The sequence below is a fragment of the Scophthalmus maximus genome, chromosome 19 (genome assembly GCF_022379125.1).
Source record: "Scophthalmus maximus strain ysfricsl-2021 chromosome 19, ASM2237912v1, whole genome shotgun sequence".
NCBI lineage: Eukaryota > Metazoa > Chordata > Actinopteri > Pleuronectiformes > Scophthalmidae > Scophthalmus > Scophthalmus maximus.
Genome location: NC_061533.1, coordinates 16,831,138 through 16,853,731, shown reverse-complemented (window position 1 = coordinate 16,853,731; position 22,594 = coordinate 16,831,138). Strand labels below are relative to the sequence as shown.

The window sequence follows — 22,594 nt, the reverse complement described above, 5'->3', positions numbered from 1 at the left end:
TTCCTTTTCTCCATTTCTTTCTCATTCAACACATATATGTTGTGACATTGCAGTAATCTGACACACGTGTGATGTCTGACCTTTGTTCACAATATCAACTGATTACAGTTTTATTTTGATGCCATTTAAGTTGAACCATGCGTCGAATTGCATTGGCTGCTGGTTGAGGGCAATTCAGGACTTGAGACTAGGCTTGAATGACCCAGTGGTGAGTGTTTGAAAAGGTTCAGGAGTTTTCTGACAGCCAGCAAACACAAGGGACAACTATATAAGCCTCGATTTATAGACGGAGCTTGTCACTTCAGACCACAGTAGGACCATGTTTCCTTGCCAACTATTCATTCCCTTACGTATGACCCTGCTCACCCTCAGTATTTATTCCATTACTATTCTGTTGTGCTTCCTCATAAAAACACGTGGAGCAGAGCGGTACTGCTACGCCGAAAACTGCAGGCGCGGCATGATGACTGAAATTGGGATCGTCGTTCTGCTTACCCCGACCAAAAGTACTATCAAATACGTGCAGGTGTACAGGGGCTGCAGTCTGGGTGAGAAACGGTTTGTCATGAATAAAGGATAAAGATTTGTGAAAGGTGCAGCCACTAAGTAAAGGGCTATCACTTAGGTTATTCAGCATATTTTGAATTAGTCTAATCTGATGTACCTTTACAACACTGACGTGTCGTCCTCATCTTAGTCAAGAGTAAAACATTGGAGCCATACTTGTATTTCAACATTTACATAAAAATTATTAATGCAGAAACTCTGATTCAGAGGTTGAGGAAAAATCTTTGCTTCAGTAAGGGTAAACTGTATTTCACTTTTTTAAACGTAACAATTCAGCCTATACAATATAATTTCTTTATACACCAGCTGCATGTACTTGTGTTATTGCAAGAAAATGGGATCTCTCGTTCAAAAGGACGATTGAAACGACTGACAATTGGCAAAACAATCTTTTTCCACTGCAATAGTACACAAGGTACTGCTGCTTCAGGGAAATAATGAACAGAGAACTCTACAGAATTAAAGTCCTAAAAATTATGTTAAGGATAATGGACACAAAGACTGCTGTGTGTAGAATATGATCAATAAGCAACAAGAAACACTGATGCACTGCAAGTCGATGTTAAATCCGAGCCGTTCTACATGAATAATTAATTCACAGCCAAACAGACATGTGACGCCGCCTACAGAGGCTCAGCCGATGATTATGTGACGGTGGGCAAACAATGACAGGTCTTCATCCTGCTCCGCTGCTCCGTTATATAACAATGCAGAAGAAAACAGTGCTGAGCTTTCACAAAAGAAAAGACCCGAGGCTTTCTGCACCTGCTTTATTTGACATTCCCAAGTAACACACACACATATACGCACAAATACAGAAATTCACTGCTCTAGCCGCAGTTGAGTCGTTTCCCTCTCTCTGGCCATTATTATGTTTTGTACTTTGACAAATAGCCCTCACTGCGGGGCAGACTGGAGCGGCCGTTGATGGGTGTTTGAGTGGTACTATAAATTGTGAGAGCAGAATGGTTTACAGTGAGTGCCTCGAAGTGCATCGGAGAGCATGTGGAGGTTACACCTGAGGAGACGGGACGAAGTCTCTTTCATTTGGTGCTGATGACAAAAAAAGACCTCGAAAGCAGTGTGAGAGCTGAGATATAAACACTTGAAAGGGTCAGAGAGGAGGATGAGGATCGTGCTAAGTGTTGGCATACAACTCTTCAGAACGAGTGTGTGCTGGCAGCGTCGAACGTTCAGTTCAGAGTTTGTGAGAGCAGCATATTGAGACATTAACATTACACGTTACACTTGTGCACAGTATAAATTTGGCTTAGACAACTTTTGATCTAGCCACAGCAGGACATCATACCTTGTGTTATAAATGTGGCTGAGAAAATTACATTCAATGCACAATTAAGAAAACACCAGAACAAAAAATTAATAAATAAACCAATGTTTTCACAAGATGGCCATGAATCATAGCAACAGCAATCTTCACGGACGTCAGAGCACAGCGCCCCGTTCTTCACAACAGCAGGTCACGGCACAGTCAGCGGCTCTTCACAACTCAATAACACCGGTTACACCGATGAAAACTGTGACTCAGCCAGTGTTTCCCAATGATTACTCAATCGTCCCCACCTCTAAGCTGAGGGCGATGCCTCAAACTGAATCATCATGTCAACCCACTCACAGTCACATAGTAAGTCACACTAAATATTGAAAGAGATACTCAGCAGGTGAGTTTTTTCTTTTTTCTTCAAATACTTACAATCCACTGATCATTACAAGTGAAAAAAGTATTTTTGGATGACAAACAGCTTCTAGTTATGGAGTTGATTCTGACATCTTTGTGCTACAAGGTACAAGATCATATACTGATCTGATATTCCTTTGAAATAAGGACGAAAACACAGTTCTCGTAATTTTTGCATCTGGAGGAACTCCTCTGCTTGACATCAGTGTGAGGTGACGCACCGCTGGGTTCATGTGCTGACCGATGGCCAGGCCAACGCTCCTAGCTGTCCTCCCACCCAGCACAGGGCTGCCACCAAGGCTGCAGCCGCCATCACGGCCAGGCTGGCTTTCAGCACGGCACTGGGGGGCCTGCTGAAGCGGGCGGGGGCCATGCACGCCAACATGGCGACAGTCACGGTCAGGGTGAACAGAATTGAGACGGCGGTGTTAATGGCCACTATCTGGCCGAACTTGGCGAAAGGCACAATGACACAGAAGAAGAGAGGGACTGTGGAGATCACCGTGGTGATGGCGCTGGACACTATGGCGACGCCCACATGGTTGACTGCCTCCAGGGTCCGCCGCTGCCTCGCAGCCGAAGGCTGCTGTGACAACAAAACACAGATTAATGGGTCGCTTAACTTCATTCATCAGCCTTCAGGGCGCTCCTTGGCTTATTAAACCCCAAATGTTATTCATTAGCCTGTTTTACTATGCAAACAGAAAACGTGCCGTAGCAGTTTTTTTTGTAATTGCTCGTGACTGCTGCTTGTTGCCAAATCTAACAAATTCACACACATACCGAGTTAAGGTCAGTCGTAAAGGCCATGGTCTCCCCAGCCAGCAAGTAGCCCTCGACTAGGTGCAGACAGTAATCCACAGAAGATCCCACGAGTATAGACAGAGAAATGGCCTCCACTGCTCCCATCTCCCAGCTCAGCCAGTACATGATGGCCGCCACCAGACAGATCACTCCTGTTCAGAGCCCAAAACTCACAGTTACACACCTCATCGCAACACAGGCATGAATATTCCATTTTAATATGCTTTTTTTCAGTGTCTGTACGAGTCGTTTCTGAAGCTGATTGTACAACTTCCCCTCTTACCTAGAATGGTGATGAGCACAGGCAGCAGCAGCAGAGGATGGGCGGTAAACACAGACACGGCTGCCACACAAATGCCTAGAGACAGTAGCAGGCTCCAGAGGGCACTCTCCACACCTACAGACGGACCACAGAGCAGCGCTTTACCAGATTTATCATACTTCAGTCTCTCCTTCCGTCCACATGTCTGTCCTTTCATTTTCACGACGACTGTCCTGCTGATTGACTTCTCGAAAGTGTTCCACAAGAAAATCGACAGGAGCCTCCATTTATTTTAATCTGACGTTGCGGTGACCTTGACCTTTGGACCACCAAAATCAAAATTAATCTTTGAGTCCAAGAGAACATTTGCGGTGAGAACTGAAGGGACAGAGGGACATGAGGAAAACCCGAAGACAGGATACCTCCAGCCACGGCTGTGCCCCCGGTGCGGAGACATACAAAACACACCGCTCACTTGCCTATGATTTCCATGAAGATCTGCTTCCAGTGCTCACAGGTCTGGAATCCCCGTCGCAGAGCAGAAGACTGCGGGAGGCTGGCGAGTTGCTCCTGGATGAAGTTCTCCCACTGAAGGAAGTCGGAGTACGTCTGAAAGGAGGATTTCCCCTTGTACGTGGTCTTGGGAGACAAGAGGTAAAGTGTCAGGGATTGTTCCACCTCTTAAAAATTTGATGTGCAAAGATGTAGTGCTGAGAGGAGGAGGGCCTTACAGACTCAAAAGCCATGGACAACCAGCGGACCTTGCCTCCGTGCGTTCCCACCGCTCCGTGGGAGAGCTGCCCCGGGAGCAGGTTGGGTTCAGGGAGGGAGTGACACTCAGGATGGAGCAGAGGCAGAATAGAAGACAGCTTGTTGCCTGAAGAGAACAGGAGGAAGAAGATAGTCTCTCCAGCACTTCTGATCCTCGATGTAAAAACATTTAAATGTGACACTTTTGTACATTATGTACTCTGTTTTTGTTCAGAATTAGATTCACTGGGTGTTCTTGTCTCTTAACAATTAAAAAAAGTCCCAACATAACTTCCAGAACTCCAAAATTTGACGTTGTCATATTTTGTCCAACCAAGAGTCCAAAACTCGTTTATTTTCATTCACGATATAAAAGAACAATAAAACCTGCAGAAATTCCCATTTGAGTAGATACATATGACTTAAGCAGTTAATTAATAATAAAAATATTTGATTAAGTTTTGCTGATCAATGAACTTTATGTTTGCAATTTGACTCTATTGTTGTTATTCTATATTGCTATTTTACTGAATAGGATTTCAACGGGGTGTTACCTGAAGGCAGACACTGAGCCCCTCCTGGCTTCACAAGTTGGGTGTTTGCACTAACGGCTTTACAGATTTTGCAGAGATGCCCCATCTCCTGGAAAATATCAAAGTCTGGATCCAATATAATGCTGCCCTTTGGAGAAAATTAAATAGCATGTCAACACCACGAGAAAATCTTTTTCAAATCTGGCTGGGTTCATTAATAAGATTCCTAACTGACGCAGCCGTGGCCCTCACCATATCGCCAATAACATGGTTGTCCTTGTGCCCAGTTCGGTTGACTCCCAGGATCCCGAACACGACAAAAACCATGGCCCCAGTGTCAACCAGAGGACGCACCGCCGGCCGGCCACACACGCCACCACTGCATGGGTTGAAGCCAAAAGTTTTGGATGCTTTGGTTTTGGCAGCAGATGAGGAACCTTTGAAAACAGAACCAGAGAGAAATCCCTCGAGCGCATTTATTTATACAGTGTAAAAATATATGTAAAAATTGCAGCACTGTGGAAAAATCTAGTGGGTTGAGAAAAAGAAAAACTCATATCACAGCATCTTCTCTATTTTCTAAACTCAACATGCAAATCATATATATATATATACATATATAAAAAGTCATTTTAGCAGTGTGACGTTCGCAGTGCATAAATAGATTTCCTAATGGGCGAACAGACAGTTAAGCTTTGTGAGACTTCCTCACTCACCACTGGAAATAGGACTGTAAAAGACTCCCTGTGTGGGTCCGTCAGGCCCAGAGCTAATGCCGCAGCCCGGCCGGTTGACACAAACTCGGCTGGGATGAGGTCTCAGGCGATGCTGCGCAAAGTACAGCCTCCTAAGAGGAGAGGGCAGAGCTGAAGTGACGGATGAAACAAGGCGACAGTTGATCCAAAATTTCCTCTGATTCTCCCTCTCTCTCTACCTGCTGTGCTGCTGCTGCTGTGCGGACGCTGCTACATAAAATGAAAACTCTGGCGTCCAGCCATGCCTGGGCTCGCATGAGCCAGATGTGATCATCCAGCTGGCGTATGGGTGGTACACACGGGAAACACACACTGTCAGTCTGGTGGTGTAATTGCTGTGGGGCTGATTATAAGCCTATTCGGATAAAACAAGATTAGTAATAACCTTTTTAGGGACACACATCAGAGACAAAACTCTACAACTAATTATGAAAAATATCTTCAAGTGGACTTTTTCCGTTCCCCAACCTGGAATGACGACACTTCTCCGTGCTCTGTGCTGCATAACCTCCATGGGGAGGGAGTGCTGGTGTTAAGGGAGAAACGATAAATGGTTGTGGAGGCTCCAAGGTCCAGCTCTGATATATACACTGTCAGCAAATAGCCTGAAAACAGCAAAAAAAAAGTCAATATTTAAAAGTTGCAGAATAGGCTTTAAATAAGGAGGAGGGCGATTTTTATGTGCTGGGTGTTTTACCTGTTTGGTTGGCGCCTGAATCGGGTTTTACCGAGCTCCGAGGAACATTGGACGTCGAGCCCTGAGTTTGCTGATGTGTAGAAATCTTAAATGCTGACAAGGAAGCGTGGCTGTACAGTGAGTGGGGCCTCTCCATGAACACACCTGCAGGACACAACTTTCGTCAGGTATTTGATCTGGATCTGGGGAGTCGTTTTTTCCCTCACCGCCACCTCTTCACCTGAGCACATGGGGCAGGAGATGCCTTGACCGCTGAGGTTGCTCCTCAGAGCCAGCAGAGTCTGGAGGTTTGTGTCCGGGCGGAAAAGTAGAGGGGCGTGAGTGGCCGGCCTCAGGAGACAGCAGCACCCGGCAGATAACAGCAGGATCAGGAGGAAGACACCTGGGCAAGCAGGGAGATAAGTGACTAACAATGGCAGAGAGGAGGGTCTGATGGAGTAGATAGAGCAGCTGAGGGACAGATCAGGAGCAAAGATCAATTATAGTCACTGCTGAAGAGGGTGGATGAATACTTCACGACAGGCGCCTACTCTTCCTCTGACAGGCTGAATCCCCTCGAGACAGACAGAGAGATAACAGCATTTCCTCAATAGTTCTCATCTAAGTTCGAGGACCGTCTCTTGTCTAAATGGTACACCACAAGCTCAACAGACAATATCTGAATAAAACTTATTATAGAATTTCACTTTGATCTTTTTACGCTATAAATCGAGCTGAGCCGTGTCAGAATTCTCCGGGTTTATATCAGATCTTACCTAGAACGGCTTTCCGCCGCTGCACAGCTGGCTCTGCCACTAAATGCTTCAGGGCCCACTGGAGATTTGTGCTCACCACACCCACATGCTGCTGTCCTGGAGGGGACAGAGGTGTCTCCACTGACAGGGACAGAATGGCTGCATCGCCATCTGTGTCACAGGAGCCTGGCCGAGACAAAGAGAGGGGCTTTAGCGGTGCCTGGACAGGATTGTTTTACAGCCTGGACTCGTTCCCTGTCCCATTCCCCCTCCGGCATTCACACTACTGCTTGGGAGATAATAATCTCACCTGGCTCCAGCTCCACTGACAGAAGTGCCACATCATCATCCTCATCTGACAAAGGACTCTGGCTCGCTGACAGGCATGAAAACAACTTCCAGCTTCCGGGGGGGGGGGGTGGGGGAGTAAGTTGGGGGAGAGAGACAGCTGAAGGGATTACAACTCGCCTGTGGTGTCGCACGGCATGCACAAACAAAATTAGGGAAAATCGGGGCTCACCAGTTCAACCAGGCATGTTCGTGGGGCTCCACACACTGGGTCCAGATACACAGTGCGGCTGGCATCAGGACGGATACCCAAAGCCAGCAGCAGCTGACAATGAGGGCCATGAATAGGCCGAAGTCATGCACGGCTGGGATCTGAGTGTCAGTTAAAGGCAGTACAGTGTAAAAGACCTTGAAACATTCAATTTGCGCTTATCACATTAAATTGGCTGTCTGCTGAGAGAGGCACTTCTATTCATCCATTACAGGGGAGTCATTTATTCTTCCTGCACAGGTCTTATTAACTGCAGATTTTTTCCCTTATGGTTACCTGGGAGAAGGTGTTCGCAGCGTAGGCCGCTGCGGTGGTGAAGGAGGTGAGGAAAGTGGCTCGGCCTGCCGTTTTAATTGTGTAGATCATTCGCTGCTGCGGACGACGCAGATGCGAGGCCTGTCGGAAGGTACTGATGAACACAAATACATCATCCACCCCTGAGAGGTGACGAGAAAACAACAGGGCCGTCAGAGACATGGGAGAGGTACCAGCGCTCGAAAAACAAATCTCAAACAATTGAATTACACAAAATGTCTTGAAAAAAAGTTGTATTTATTTTCCCTCACCAATACCGATGATAACAAAAGCTGCAACTCCATTGAGGATGCCCAGGTACCTCACGCCAAAGACAACGTGGTATAAGAAAAGAGCCATCAAGCAGCTCAGTCCAATGCTGGCCAGCCCGAAGAAAGTCAGAAAGACTACGGAGAGACGGGGAGACAACAGGGAGCGCGTCAACGTGCACAAGTGCGACAAAAACACTAACTGTGCAAAAAGCTTTGTACGAATCGATACAAGGGGAGGAAGAAGCGGGTCCTACTGTACCAGAAAAGGAGGTGAGGACATAGACGAGCACAGTGATGCAGGCTCCACTGATGACAGCCAGCATCATATCATTGTGGAAGGTGTGCCTCACCTCGTCGTCGAACAGCTCCGTCCCGCCATAAAGCACCTTCACCTGGCTGGGACAAAGAAAATCACATTTCAACTGTATGCAACAATGTCTACACCGTTACTGAAATAAATGGTCAACACTTTCCCCGCCCCCCCCCGACCTGGTGGATTGCTTGGCCAGGATGTCTGCATACTGGACCACAAAGTTTTTGAAGCGTGTTCTCTGCTCGTCTGTTCGGTCCTGCAGGGAGTAGTAGGATGGCAGAGGAGCTCCGAAGTGGATCTCACTACGCAACAGCGAGGAGGAGAGATGCTCGGGGGACAGACTCTCGTCCACGTACCAGTAGAACTGTGGGTGGGTGATGGCCAGACTCAGAGAACCTAAAAAGCAATACATACAGGGAAAATCAGCACAGTTGTGTAGTTGTTGATCATTAAAAAATGTAGTTAATATCCTGTGGTCTCACCTTGGATATCAGCCAGGTCGGGGCCCATGCCATCGTAGTATATCTTCCCTCCTCTCTCACTGGGGTAGAGGTAAGACAGGAGGGAGCTGGGTGGGGAGCAGTAGGAGGGTCCCAGTGGCAGATCCCTCAGCAGCTCCAGAGGCTTCCAGCAGAACTGATGAAACTGAGGGTGCTGCATGAGCAGACGCTCCACGTGGTGAATGGTCTGCAGACGTTCTGGGGTGAAGATGTTGAGGTCCCCCTCCCCTTGGGCTACAAACACCAGCTCGATCCGCCACAGAGCCTGGCACTGCAGGTAGTAATCGTGAGCAGACCTGCGCTTCCTAATGGGCGAAAAACTGGAATTTCTGTGCCGTGATCTCTCCTCTTCCTCCTCTGCTCGGTAATTTGAGCTCTTGTGCTTCCCCATTTCCTCCTGACCCAAACGTGGCACTGTCCTCTTATCCCTGCCCACCGCCACTCCGCTCTTTTGGTCAACTCCTGCTTGTAGAGGGTCATTTTGGGGAGTGGAGGCCTCGTTATCTGTCCTGTTGACCGTTGCCCGTCTGCCCAGCTTCTGCAGCAGGAGCTCCTGCAGGGCCTCAGACTCACCGCTGTCTAAGTCTCGCCTCCGTCGGTCCCAGGACCCCAACTGAGTCTTTACTGCAATGGTGAGGGCGTCAAAGCGCTCCGCAGAGAAGTGACTGTGAACCTCGAAGGCACTGTAGGAGAGGTCTATGTCCAGACGAGGGCAGTAGAGGAGCATGTAGGCAAACAGGGCGCATGGCAGCAGGACAACGACCCCTAAAACCATGCCACTGGTCCAGGGCTGAGTGTAAACCCATCCTACCATCCTCCACACGCCACACACCCCAGCATCCCCAGACAAACAGTTGTGTCCTGCTGCCTGTGCTACTCCATCCTCTCCCTCCTCCTCCTCCCCCTCTTCTTCTTCTTCTTCTTCCTCCTCCTCTTCCTCCACCTCCTCCCCTCCCCAGCTGGTCTGAAATAGCAGCGGCTCATCCTCCACGTCCATGCCGGCACCTGTCAGGGACACATAACACCACTTGATCATCACTGACTTAAATAACAACCCCCCTCTCTCCTGGGGCAAGTGAACACGAGCACAAAACAAAATGTTTGAACTACCAGCAAAATGAAGGACAGGGCAACTTCTAAAGTTTTTGCTCAGAAAGCGAGGATGTGAGAATTAAGTGTGTCGACGAAGGGCTTCCATTGGCGGCTCACGTGGAGAAAACTGCGGAGGGGAGACCTTTTTTTTTATTTTTATTCCTCAGGCTTATAAGGGGAAAATGGTTTGCTGGCTCCTGCTTTGAGATGCTGATCACAAGAGCGTGGGGGTTAGACCGGCTAAAAAGCTATGATTTAATCCATCTCTCTGTCGGCGTGTGCAAGCCATTATCACCCAGGGCGAGTCTGCAGGTGCCTCTCTCCACATATCTTGTATCCCCACGTAGCCGTGTCCCTTCTGCAACCAATTAAATCATCTCACTTTCATAATCACTGACAGGAAGAGCAGGTGAGATATTAGACAGAGTTGTGGAGAATACGGGAGAGGATTTATCTGCTGTGCTGGGCAGGCTTTGACCAATAGTGTCAATAGGTGCCACTTTTCTCCCACTCATCTACACACACACACACACACACACACACACACACACACACACACACACACACACACACACACACACACACACACACACACACACACACACACACACACACACACACACACACACACACACACACACACACACACACACACACACACACACACACCATACTGCAGACTGTTTGCATCCGAGTGGCAGTGAGCCCGCTAACTGCAGCATTTTATCTGTTCTCTTAGGAACAGTGCTTTAAGGTCAGCCAGGTAAGAAAGTGAATCCTGATTTATTTTTACATAGCTGCACTGTGAAAATCCATCATATAAAAGAGAAACTTTTGATACAGTTTCATCAATATATTTGTATAAATTATTAAGACTCCTCGAGTCAGGAAGGGGAGAAGAAGGACAAACCCTGAAGCTAAAAACTGACAGGTAGCTGGTTGAACGAGAGGATTTCTGTTTGTATTCCTGAATCAACTATATTTCATGGTATGTGTCAAAGTGGAAAATGAGCTCATGTCTCCTGCAGAAAATCACTTCATGTGCGGTCACGGTAGCCACAAAGTCATTCTCCAGTTCACTGATAATGGAGCTGCTCATGGATGCGCTTCACGGCCACATCATTACCAGCTCTTTCTCACTTTCCGAGAGACAGTTTTCTAATGCTCTCAAATGTCCACAGGACTTATACGCGCTAATCCAGTTTCATGCTGTATTTTTTCCCCTTTCGTGAAAGAGATAAACCCCTTGAGTTGAAAACCAGGAGCATCACTGTGTCTAATATTCTGTGAAAGAGAAGCCAATTTTGGGTGATTTTCTTTTTTCTTTGAATCTACACACCACATTTGGGTTTTATTAATTACCATGTCATCTAACTGCGGTGACAAGGAGACGACTGCACATTTTAATGGGAAAGCTGCTGCCCACGCAACCTTCTGCTCTTTTAGAGGACAAATTCATTAATGGCGTCGGGAAGTGTGGTTTTAAAGTGGGAAATCAGAGACAGAAGTGTGCAGCCTCAACAAAAGAAACCGTCTGCTTACGAATTACACTGCTTTCTCTTTCTAATATCCCAAGAAAAAATTACATGTCTCGATTGACGGGCATTTGAGGGCAGCGTTGTCTCTGCCCATCGTGGGCTGTTATTTAAAATAGGCAGTTTTTTGTTGTTGTCAGTGAAGCTATAATGCAACTCCCGTTTCTGTCTTCAAACATTATTCTGTTCAGGTAATATGACCAATTATGTGACAAATATTCAAGAAATACATGATATAATTGCGCATTTACAGCAAATGAAATGGAATTCATCTTGTTAACTCAGGTAATTAGATTATTGTAATCCTGTTACATTTCATCTCAGGCTCTCCAGCCTGTTTTGAAGATAGTGCTCTCATCGACAGGAGATGAGAGGAGGTACACAGACGAGCACGGCAATGTGACAAGAGAGAGAAGAGAGAGAAGTGGAAAGGAGGTGGACAGAAAGAAAAGTCTGGGGAATGAAACGCGGCACAGCTTTCGCCAGGCAAACGAACCACCAGCATCTCAAACCTCTGTGAAAAGAAATTGTGCTGTTTAATATTCATGGAGAAAAAAACCATGACTATCGCCACATCTCCACAGCTTCATTTCCAGTCGAGGAACTCATTAGAGACCGACAGACACGGTGGTTTTCAGGCGCTCTGCATCTTCATGCCAGCTCTCCGTTCACCTACTGTTTGCCTTGCAACAGACGGCACACAGGTACAGTGGAGGAGAGATAACCACAGCGATGCACCGCCTCAGGGACATATCCTTCTCTCGTCTTGATGAGTCGGACGCTCCTTCGCATCCAACAACGTTGCACCTCATGTACAATGATTATGAGTACTGTGTGCAGCTGCACAGCAGCACTGCGAGCTGTGCAGCGCCTGGTATAATTAATGTGTTTACAAGGTGCCAGGATTGTTCAACACCGTTATTTTTTCTGCAAAGACGAGGAGAACACGGTCTTTGGTTTTCTACCCCGTGCAGGTGTGGATTAAAAATAGATTGTAATTTAGCATCCTTCTTTCTGTATGAATTGGAATAAAACGCCGTCTCCAGAAATGCCTCAGTCTCTATTAAAAGTGTAATATTGAGGCAGTGTTTGCTTTGTCTGTAACATAATAATAGCCGTTATTACCAGACTAGACGTGAACCGTCAAAGCGACGTCTATTCACAGGTCACTTGTATTATGGATGCTGTGTGACTGTGTACAGGATAACTTGGACGTGTGCAGCCCAGGTGGTCAAGCCATTCCTGCTTGCTCTGTGCAAGCCGCAGGAGCCCAGTTTGATGGACTGTGTTGTGCTGTGAGCGAAAAGTGTGAAGTGTAAACTCGGCTAAATCAGATTTTCCTGTATGTCCCCCCACCCCAATAAAAAAAGTGGATACGCTGACTGTCAGCGGATTTTACCTCCGCTACATCTCTGGATTGTGTCAGGTAGTGGTGAGATGGGAGCTCGGAGTGCACCCAGAAATCTTTGAGCCTGAACCCTTCACCTATCACCATCATCTCTCTCGACCCTCGTTTGCTCTCCAGCCCTCTCTCTCTCCCTCCCTCTTGCCCTTTTCCTCCCTTCACTCCGGCTGCCCTTTCTCTGTCTCTATGTATTTTCCACAAAGGTGAGAGGTTTGTAACCTTCGTTACTGACAGCAGCTAAAAATAACCCCCGCCTCCCCCCTCCTCAGTTTATCTGGTCTCCATCTCACATCACATGCTGCCTCCTGCCCTGCACATATTCAGGCAGGTGTAAACTCAGCCAGCACACCTCCCACCCCATTTAAAGGGGCATTGATTTCACCACGGATGCAAGGTGGTGTAGTGGTTAGCACTTTCGCCTCACAGCAAGAAGGTTCTGGGCACGAATCCCGGTTCAAACCAACCATTTGGTTGGTGTGGAGTTTGCATGTTCTCCCCGTGTATGCGTGGGTTCTCTCCGGGTTCTCCGGCTTCCTCCCACAGTCCAAAGACATGCAGAATGGGGTTATGTTCATTGGAGACTCTAAATTGACCGTAGGTAGGTGTGAATGTGAGAGTGAACGGCTGTCCGTCTCTGTATGTGGCCCTGTGATAGGCTGGCGACCTGTCCAGGGTGTACCCCGCCTCTCGCCCAATGTCAGCTGGGATTGGCTCCAGCCCCCCCGCGACCGTTAAATGGATAAAGCGGTAGACGATGGATGGACGATTTCACCACTTGTGCTCTACGAATACATTCCCTATGCGTGAGTGCTGAGCACTATGTATTTAGCGCACATACCTTCTATTCTTTACGGACAGTGAAGTTTGTGTTCACGGCGCAAGTCAAACTCTCGAGATCCATCAGCACCTGACAACAGTGTTCATTTTATGATTGATGGATTCCCGCTCACACTGAAGGACGTGCACAGCTCTCCGTGAACGCAGCGTGCAGCATCCCGGGGATGTCACTTGCAGTTTCTCTCACCCTGCTGAACAAAAAATATACTATACTTACTATACTGGAGAGAGTTTCTCTTTATAAAATATAGAAAAACTAATTCCAAACAGAAAAATGAAGCCTGTTTGCCAAAACTTATCTGCCCGAGAGAATCTCTGATGAACAGTGCTTGTTCTCCAAAGCAAATAGCTGAGCCTACATTGATTCCAACGCTATTTCTTGACTTTCATTCTAATTTCCTGGATTATGCACAGTATATTACCATTAATTATTAATTTGTTGACATTTTTTAAAATCAGGCAAAATTATAATAATCCCTCACAAAGCAAACGCCTGCAACATTGAGGGGAGACTTACCTGAGGCTGGTTAGACAAGAATCACAGGTGGGTTGTTCAGGTCTACCGGGTCCTCTTGTGATGTGCTGAACTTGTGCTCTGCAATTTCATCTCCTCCGTGCTCTGGTGTGGGGGAAAAAATAATTATTTACTGGTTTGTTGTCATACTTAATAACTCACGAGAGAGAGAGACGCCAAGGGACTCTCCACCGTCTCCCCCCACACTCTACAGGAATCCTCTAATCTCAGCAATTAATGTAGCGTGCTGTTGTTTTCCTCCCCATATATATGCTCCTGGGTCCTTTCTCCTTCTCCCGTACTCCCTCCCCTCCTCTCTTACCCGGTTGTCCAGGCGACAGTCAGTGAGAGACATTTCTTCGCAGAAGCTCCTCTCTCTCTCTCTCTCTCTCTCTCATGGCTTTGTTCAGCCTGCTCTGCTGCCAAGCTCACCAGTGGAAGAGAGAGGAGGAGGAGGAGGGGAGCACAGCCCGAAACCTTGCGCACCACCCTGATGGAGGGCAAGAAAGCACAAAGGGATTTTATAAATGCACCAAAGCGTGTCTTGGACTGGTTCCACTCCGATTCAGCTGCTTTTATAAGACCCAAAATGATGCACGTTCGTCGTGGTGCTGCAGTCGAGCCCCCTCCCATCCTGTCAGAAGTGGTATGGTCTAGTCTGGTCTCGGTTGGTGGGGAGGTGGGGTGCGTTATGAGAGAGTGATCAGAATAACTGTCTACAGTGTGAGATGAAGAGCTGGCGATTCAAACTATCACCTGAAAATAAGTAGTTTATTTGCATTTTCATTTTTGGAGAACAAGGCTCTTGCGGCAGCCGATCAGTGGTAGACGCAGACTGACTGCTGTGTACACCATCACTGTCAGCGTGACTCGTCACGCTTGCCTCGCCACTCACTCATGTCACATTACCACATTCAACTTATCACGTCACTTCTGAGCCACCGCTCAGGTTTTAACTTTGATTACCTCAACGTCAACAGGTGAGAGTCCACCATCTAAATTGGATCGCATAACTCTGAGGTGAATTTCCACTTCATGTTCTATACTTGGTGCAATGTGGAGTCAAATATCTAGAAAACAAGATGTCTGGTGCTCATGTCACTTCAAGTATGTGTGTGCTGCCACCCTCCAGGACACAGTCTTTATCCCTCTGGTGCAGCGGTGACAATCACATCACATCGACTTTTTCAGTCCCTTGAGATCAGTAGCGGAGCAGAGTGAGTTTAATCACATCTACCTCTGTGCCGAGGCAGGAGACAAACAGAACAGATCTTAAGAAAACTGGTCAATTGTTATAACTGCATGCCATCAATAACACCCAAACAGACTCCGCACAGTGTCCTTTGTTAGCGTTTAATGAGTCCCTCCAGTCTGAACAGGCTTCATTTGGTAAACGTCGTATCACAAACATTGGCAGGCAAGAACTCAGAGGCAGTTCACACATTGGTAACAAGAGCGGCCGGGGTCCCAACGTCTGAGAAGGCCCTCTCAGACTTTTGGACACAGCTGTATATTTAAATAAGACAAACATACAAGAACTATTCATTCACACATCCACACATGCATTCTTAAGACACACATGCAATGTTGCGTTTGTTCGCTGGCCACACAGGGAAAGTCCATCACTGTTGGTTGGTGCCCATGAGGCAGGTCTGCCCCAAAAAAAGCCTTATTTGTAGGATAAGGTGTTTTGGCCAAGAGCAAAGATTTACATTACTTTTGGGACAAATTTACCTGATTATCGTTAAGAACATTAGATGGAAAAGGACAAATTTTATACACCACGCAGTAATACACAATGTAATAATTTAAGATACAGGTGCACAGTTTGCAGATAAATGCATGCAGGAGGTATAAGCATAATGAATCTCTCATTTCGTGGCGGCAGTTATTCTGTACGTTTGGAGAATGTGGACCAACCTCTGTACCATTTAAAGTGTAAACTAATGGATAATTATTCTGGGGACGTGAAGTCAAGTTACAGAATATCTAATTCAGACAATCAACCCTCATAATATTATCTCCTGAAAAAAAAAACCCAACTCACTAACACCATGATATATTTACATTACATACTATTAGCTGCCCACCTCTGTGTGGGAGTGTCCTAAAAACAGAGGTAAATGTATGTTGGGAATGTTTGGTCTCCTCGTATACAACTACACACAAGACTGGAAAGGTAGTGCAACAACTAACAGTGTAAATGCAACTGTAAAATAAACCCTAATATTGTTTTGCACTACAGAGCTGGAAAAACAATCTGCAATCATCCTGTAATTTCTTCCAACCACTGGTGCGAGTTGCATTACAGTCAGCATTGATTGAGTTGTATTTCTTTCTCAGGTGAACGCTCCAGCAAAGGAGATTAAAATTGTAATCCAACACAGTTTTAGCACCTGCTGAAGGGGCTCAGAAGAAGCACTACCCCCCCTCAAAAAGGATAAAATAAAAAACCTAACCTGAAGAACAACTTAAATACTCAACATATAATTGACATTTTACATTTACGGCAACGATCGTACCACCCAACAAATATTTTGTCACAAGACGATGCAAAATGATTTTTGTTTTGAGGCTGTCTTTCACATTTAAACTTCGCGTTAACACTTACGGCCTGAGTGTTTAATCAATTTCCGTCATTATCAAACGCAGCTCACAGTGAAACGCAACAGCCCCAGTGTTTAAGATCCAAATGTGCTACGGTCATTGGTCCATGAGATCCATACAAGCACGCACACACACACACAAATTCACACAATTAATTTATCTGCTGTAAACTCACAGACACTCTCATACTCTCAAAGCTGTGACAAGGGAATTTGTTTGTGTCCTCTGGCTACCACAGATGGGTCTCCCGGATCTCGGAGATGATGTTATTGGCCTTTTTGAGTCCCTGAGAAAGAAACAGAAGGAGAGGGCGGTTATATTGTTGGCCCTAAAATAGGAGATACAATATAGAAAGTACTCGTTGCTCTTGAGGCTCAGAACCTACTCGGAGAACGAAGGCATCAGCCAATTTTACCTCGAGCATTTGAGCAACCTCGGTCCGCTGCTGTGCCGTGTCCTGTGACTCAATGAGCAGCTCCTGCAGCAGTGCCTGTTTGTAAAGCTGACCCACCAGCTCACTCTGCAGATGCTCTTTCACAAAGTTCACCAGGAAGTGCATCACCGTCTTGGGCACACTGCGGACACACAACCCCAGGACAATTTTTTTTAAAAATCATCATCAATAACAACAACTCCAGATGAGAAATAGAAGAGGAAATGGGGAGAGAGGGCACCCCGGGGAGCTCTGGATCTGTTCCAGTCCAACCTGTCTTGGATGCTTTTGCGGACAATGAGGAAGTAGCACTTGATGAGACGCTGGATGACCTCACAGTCCCTCTGCTCTCTCGCACTCAGCTTGCGGGATACAGGCAATGCCTGGCAGAGAGAGACGTAAAATGTTTACTGTCTTCAAATCATTCCAGTCATTCGTCTGCTACTGCTAATCCCACCACTCACTGTGTCGAGGAGGTTAATGGCCTGGCCTTTGCTGGGGCTGCCAAAGCCCACAGGCGAGGCTTTCTCTTCCGCAAATTTCTCGTTCTTCCAGCGCTTCCCACCATCAAGGGCTTCTGCCTGACAGCAAGAAATCCAAAGAAGTCATAAGGTCAAAAAAAATTCGGCTGAGCCTGGAATTCCACTGCAACTGTGAAAGGGACTGTTTATGTTTGGATGCGGAAACATAATTGTTAAGGCTTAACGGAACACAACTGCTGCTGTTTACCCCAGCAGAATAAATGATAATGCCAGTACCTGCTGTAAGGGACAAATAGCTACCTGCTGACTGTTGACAGATGCTGAGACCTGCGCTGCATCTGCGAAGTCTGGATGTTTTGTGTTGATGTAGGCCAGCTCTATTGCTACTAAATTGTGTACCTGAAAGGAAGAGCGGGGGGGGGGGGGGGGGGGGGCCTCAGAGATTTAATAGGGTTATAGTTATTGTAATTAGTATTAAAGATCTTAGCCGAGCTGTGGATTACCATTTCATTAGTAATCGGCAGGCGCTTCCTCAGTAATCCAGTCACTACTTCCACAATGGAGTCATGGAGCTTGGGGAATCGCAGAAGCTCCTTGCACACACAAAAACATACTTAACATGGTGCTGTTATGATGAAGGCAGAACTGTTTTAGGAAGTCAGTGACATGTAAAGTGCATCTCAATGTCTTGGCTGACCTGTGTGCTAAAGGAGGAACAGTGCTGGATGATCCTCTGCAGCTCTTCATGAACCAGCTCCACACAGCGCAGACTCGGTTCCTCCAACCGCTTCATTTGCCGCTTCACCAGCAACTCAAAGGACACCTCGGGCACAAACAGCGCTGGCCGTGGACCCTGGAGGGCAAATCATCACACGCAGACACACCGGTTCCACTATTTACCTGCTGTTCCCCCAAACAGGAGAACTGGACCAGAATTTGGATTAAATAAATTACACAAATTGAAGTCAGGACAAGCTCACCGTAGCATTGCGGATGGCAGTGAGAATGTCAAGCTCAGTCAGTCCCCCGAGGGGGTCGATGCATTGCAAAGTGCGGCCAAAGGTCTCATGGAATATGTAACAGATCCGAGCACCCCCACAGCTGCAGAGGAGATAGGTTCAGCTGTGACACCAATGCTGTATCTTGGTGCTGTCTCTCAGCAATTTTAATTACACCAAATCCAAAAAAAAGGGCAATATTTGCATCCTACATATTTACATGGATAAAATAGTTATTGCCATAAAAATATTTACTATTCAATAAAGACCCTGCTTCTGCAGAGGGGTGAGACTCACAGCTCGGAGGTTTGGATGAACCTGGCTGTTCCTTCGATGGTGCTGCAGTAATCGCTGGCGAACTTGGTGACAATCTGCAGCAGGGTGGCGCTGTGGTCCTCCACCGGTTGTCCATAGCCGTTGAGCCTCGCTTGGTACTGGGCATTCAGCACGGTCACTCGGGTTTTGAGGTCCGGCAGGCAGTCCCGGATGTGGTGCATGAGAAGCCTGCTGAGAGTTTTAGCCAAGTAGCGTGAGCCGGCGCGGGAGGCGAGCGAGGGGTAGTGGCGCTGCAGGAAGGCCTGCTCGTCCCTCGTCGTGTCCTCCAGGCTCTTCTGGGTATTAATGTCATGTTGGCTCCTAGGCAGAAGGAGAGAGCGAGTGTCATCACATGATCAGGATGATCAGTAAAATTAAAAGAAAACCACAGTACGAGGTAGATTCATAGCGAGGTAGATTCCCTATTATTACGAACCGGTTAACCACCCCGATAATCCCGAGTCTGACTGGGATGACTCGACCCAGAAGGACCTCAAGAGCATCAGTCCCTGCATCCATCAGGTCCAGCTTACTGACCACCAGCAGTGTTCGACGACCTGACAAACAAACAAACACACATAGTTAGAGATGGATTTTTTTTGTTTTTAAGGTAGGTAGACAAAGCCCCTGGTTTCATCATCCTTTATTTTTTGACAAAGCAAGTAGTAAGTCTTACAGTTGATATAAGAAACAGGAGGCGAGTCCGCAATGGGACAGAATCTAAGACTAGCTGGGGAACATTTGGGCCCAGAGAGAGATATCTTAGTACACAATCACTGTGCACGACAGACATAACTAGGTCATACTGCCAACCGCCCAGACAATTACCTCGGGCAGATTCTCATTATTGATCAATCTCCTCTTCAGAGTGCACCATGATAGCAACATTTATATTCTTGACATCTGTTAGTGTTAACTGCCAGGAAGCTGCTAACAGTAAACACTGAAGACTCTGAGTGACTTGAGTTTTATGTGCTTATACTTCCTGCATATATAAACTTTAGGAATGCGTATCTACTTGAGGCATGTTATGTAATACACACCGAAGAGATGAAACTGAAATGAAATCTGAGGATAGGAAGAGTCTGTGCACAAAATGTCCTACCATCTGGATCAACTTCACGCGCCAATTTCAGTGCATCAGAGGTGGCCAAGTCAGAGTTGGCAGGGGACACTGCGAGGATGAGGGAGTTTGGATTGGAGATGAAGGACAAAATCATCTCTTGCACTTGAGCCTCAATGTCCTCTGGCTGATCGCCAACAGGAACCTGAGGAAACAATAATAAGCCGTCAGCAATGCACAGATGCGGTGCCCCCGTGGAATTTGTGATCATCACAGATATGCAATTCAATACTCTTTATTCATGATATAATGTTGCAATGTTTTCACACATGAAACAAACTTTGTCAAGTGGCTAAGTGTACCTTAGTAATTCCCGGTAAATCAACCAGAGTGAGATTAAGGACTTTTGGGGAGAAAATCTTCAAATATATGGGTTCAGGGCTGATTCCCTGAAGGGTGTGAGAGGAGGGAAAAGAAATCATGAAAGCAGTGTAAAATAGCTTAATCCAAGCAGCACTAATTTTATTCAAACACTTCCATCTCACCTTGTTGTCGCCTGAACTGCGATCAGTCTCCTTTACAATTTCCTGACGAATTTCTTGAAAATCTGTGAAGATCTGCCAAAAAAAGGTGAGAGAGAGGGACGCATCAACTAAACATGACAAAATACAGAAAGGCGTAAAGGACATCATTTGAATGTCTCAGATAAATGTACCTGGTTCTTGCAGTGCAGGAATGTTCCCCATTCTTCAGCCTTCTCATCTGAACAAACAAGTTTAATGATGTAATTTCACAGTTATACATCCAAAATGTTGAATGATGATATAATTAGGGTTTGGGAAAGGGACAAAAATCATAAGGATTACAAATGAACTTATATTTGGGTCCAAAAGTCTGAGATGTGATCTCAGACTTTTGGATCCAACTGTGTATCATTCCAGCTGGATGAAGATCAGAACAAACAAAATGTGTGAGAGCATTCACAAAAGAAGTGACAGGGCTAAACAAAGGTAAGTCCAAGCAGACCAAATTAACAGAGACCTGGGAAGCTGATTTGGGCATTTTGTTTTACCCCATTTCCTGAAAGAGTAGTGAAGAGGAAGAAGAAAGACCGCATGTTAGAAAAGACAGACCAAGGCATTTCAATAAGTAGTTAGCAGTCCAAAAGTGAAGAGAGGAGCCATGCCTAAGTGCTAATCACACATCAACTACTGCAAGTATATACCAAGCCTTGACAGAAATGACAAACCTGCTGCCCTACATTTATGTGCTGCCATTTTGCACATCAGAACTTCCGGAAAATTTTACTCTACTGAATATATTTGAGGAAACTTCCCTTTGACAGAGAATAAAAACACACAGATTCATATTTGTGTACCATTCTCGATCTTCAGCCTCTGCTGCAGAGGGGCAACATTAACAAGTTGCAACACCAGGGGTCGTCTTGTGACTATTCCCGATCCCCGTGGCAGGAAATCCCGTCCCACCAGGCTCTCCAGCACAGAGCTCTTTCCACTGCTCTGTTGTGGCACAAAAAGGAGACAGACTCAGCAAATGTTTCCAGCGGCGCTGATACTATCTATCACAGTGCGGATGCATTAACAATACATCCTGAATATATGTTCAAATAAATAAATAAAACATTTACTCAATTCACAGACCTTACATTTTTAGTAATGGCAGTGAAGTTCAGGAAAGGGTTACAAATTAGTTTTCAATTACGCCTTTCATTGTGTGGGTATTTTCTTTTCTTGGCTGACCTGAGATCCAACCACGACTATCTGAGGCAGCTGTATGATCTCTGCACCCACGGTGAGAAAGACCTCCTGCAGCCGATTGATGGTGGGGATCAGAGTTTCCATCCTTCCTTCCGGTAAACTGGACACACTTACTAGACTGCGACAAAAGGACAAACGTGAAAGAACAGAGAGAAAGTACATCAAAGTAAATCAGATTACGTTGAGTCACACTGAAAAGTAGAACAATAATAAAGTAACGCTAGTCAAGATTTCTTTTTTTGTTGCCAAGAGCCGAATGAGTAAGGAGCTGACTGCAGTCAGGGAAGTGGTCCTGATGAGAGGGACGTAACGCCCAAACGTCTGCTTGACCACCACTGTGACCAGCCTCATCACATCAGACGCTTTAGTATGATCTCTACATAGGTTTTGATTCACTACGTTGACCTGCCGTCAACGTTAAATGGGATTGAATGATGTAGCAGCACAGGTCGAAAGAATCAGTATTATCACATAATGATAATAGCAACGCTGTTAGCTGGTTGAAGCTAATTGTTAGAGGCAGGAAGTGACCGAGATGTGCTAGCTTCTATGCTAGCCTAGCGACTGCAGCCACCGGGGCTCCTCCTCGACCTTACCGACGTTCAGCACAAAATATCCCTCCTCATCCAACGTGTCGGACCTTCATACTTCGTAGAAACAAGGCGAGCTTTAAAAACATGGCATTTTAACCCAAATTGTGATCCAACATCGGCATCAAGAGGTAACCGTCAGTTCATCACATAGGCGGTACAAGCGTTACTCTCGATCGATTTGATTGGTCGTAAACTATGAATCACGT

At 46.3% G+C, this 22,594-nt stretch overlaps 2 protein-coding genes across 7 annotated transcripts; both read right to left on the bottom strand.

Annotated features, from left to right (window-relative positions):
• Nucleotides 1-1,322: 1,322 nt before the first annotated feature.
• disp3 (dispatched RND transporter family member 3) lies at nucleotides 1,323-14,746 on the bottom strand. Of its 4 annotated transcripts, none has more exons than XM_035639603.2 (23): nucleotides 14,442-14,746; nucleotides 14,123-14,224; nucleotides 13,607-13,796; nucleotides 8,719-9,741; nucleotides 8,413-8,632; nucleotides 8,183-8,319; nucleotides 7,924-8,058; nucleotides 7,634-7,794; nucleotides 7,319-7,458; nucleotides 7,109-7,200; nucleotides 6,820-6,984; nucleotides 6,285-6,446; nucleotides 6,065-6,208; nucleotides 5,836-5,972; nucleotides 5,547-5,722; nucleotides 5,329-5,459; nucleotides 4,865-5,049; nucleotides 4,634-4,760; nucleotides 4,061-4,206; nucleotides 3,809-3,968; nucleotides 3,351-3,464; nucleotides 3,047-3,219; nucleotides 1,323-2,849 (listed from the first exon to the last, which is right to left on the bottom strand). In XM_035639603.2, the coding sequence occupies exons 4-23, from the start codon at nucleotides 9,731-9,733 to the stop codon at nucleotides 2,493-2,495; spliced, it is 4,077 nt and encodes a 1,358-aa protein (XP_035495496.2). In that variant the 5' UTR covers nucleotides 9,734-9,741; nucleotides 13,607-13,796; nucleotides 14,123-14,224; nucleotides 14,442-14,746; the 3' UTR covers nucleotides 1,323-2,492. The 4 variants fall into 4 exon arrangements, with proteins under 4 accessions (XP_035495496.2, XP_047185072.1, XP_035495497.2 ...); XM_047329116.1 differs by having other exon boundaries at nucleotides 1,323-2,846; XM_035639604.2 differs by lacking the exon at nucleotides 13,607-13,796.
• A 710-nt stretch (nucleotides 14,747-15,456) lies between these two features.
• si:dkey-32e23.4 (dynamin-1-like protein) lies at nucleotides 15,457-22,569 on the bottom strand. Of its 3 annotated transcripts, none has more exons than XM_035639609.2 (18): nucleotides 22,392-22,569; nucleotides 21,778-21,913; nucleotides 21,396-21,537; nucleotides 21,059-21,097; nucleotides 20,733-20,779; nucleotides 20,563-20,634; nucleotides 20,380-20,466; nucleotides 20,060-20,222; nucleotides 19,391-19,511; nucleotides 18,937-19,275; nucleotides 18,622-18,742; nucleotides 18,339-18,494; nucleotides 18,145-18,234; nucleotides 17,942-18,040; nucleotides 17,624-17,740; nucleotides 17,433-17,542; nucleotides 17,142-17,301; nucleotides 15,457-17,012 (listed from the first exon to the last, which is right to left on the bottom strand). In XM_035639609.2, the coding sequence occupies exons 2-18, from the start codon at nucleotides 21,877-21,879 to the stop codon at nucleotides 16,956-16,958; spliced, it is 2,022 nt and encodes a 673-aa protein (XP_035495502.2). In that variant the 5' UTR covers nucleotides 21,880-21,913; nucleotides 22,392-22,569; the 3' UTR covers nucleotides 15,457-16,955. The 3 variants fall into 3 exon arrangements, with proteins under 3 accessions (XP_035495502.2, XP_035495504.2, XP_035495506.2); XM_035639611.2 differs by having other exon boundaries at nucleotides 21,778-21,920; nucleotides 22,396-22,569; XM_035639613.2 differs by lacking the exon at nucleotides 21,059-21,097.
• Nucleotides 22,570-22,594: the final 25 nt, after the last annotated feature.

Coding starts and splice junctions, on each gene's coding strand:
- disp3 (XM_035639603.2), bottom strand. CDS start 9,733: ATGGACGTGGAGGATGAGCCGCTGCTATTTCAGACCAGCTGGGGAGGG. Junction 8,320..8,412: donor CTGGCCAAGCAATCCACCAG/GTCGGGGGGGGG, acceptor TCTTTGTCCCAG/CCAGGTGAAGGTGCTTTATG. Junction 7,795..7,923: donor TTTTGTTATCATCGGTATTG/GTGAGGGAAAAT, acceptor GTCACCTCTCAG/GGGTGGATGATGTATTTGTG.
- si:dkey-32e23.4 (XM_035639609.2), bottom strand. CDS start 21,879: ATGGAAACTCTGATCCCCACCATCAATCGGCTGCAGGAGGTCTTTCTC. Junction 20,223..20,379: donor ATTTACCGGGAATTACTAAG/GTACACTTAGCC, acceptor TTGTTTCCTCAG/GTTCCTGTTGGCGATCAGCC. Junction 18,743..18,936: donor TTCATCCAAACCTCCGAGCT/GTGAGTCTCACC, acceptor TCTCCTCTGCAG/CTGTGGGGGTGCTCGGATCT.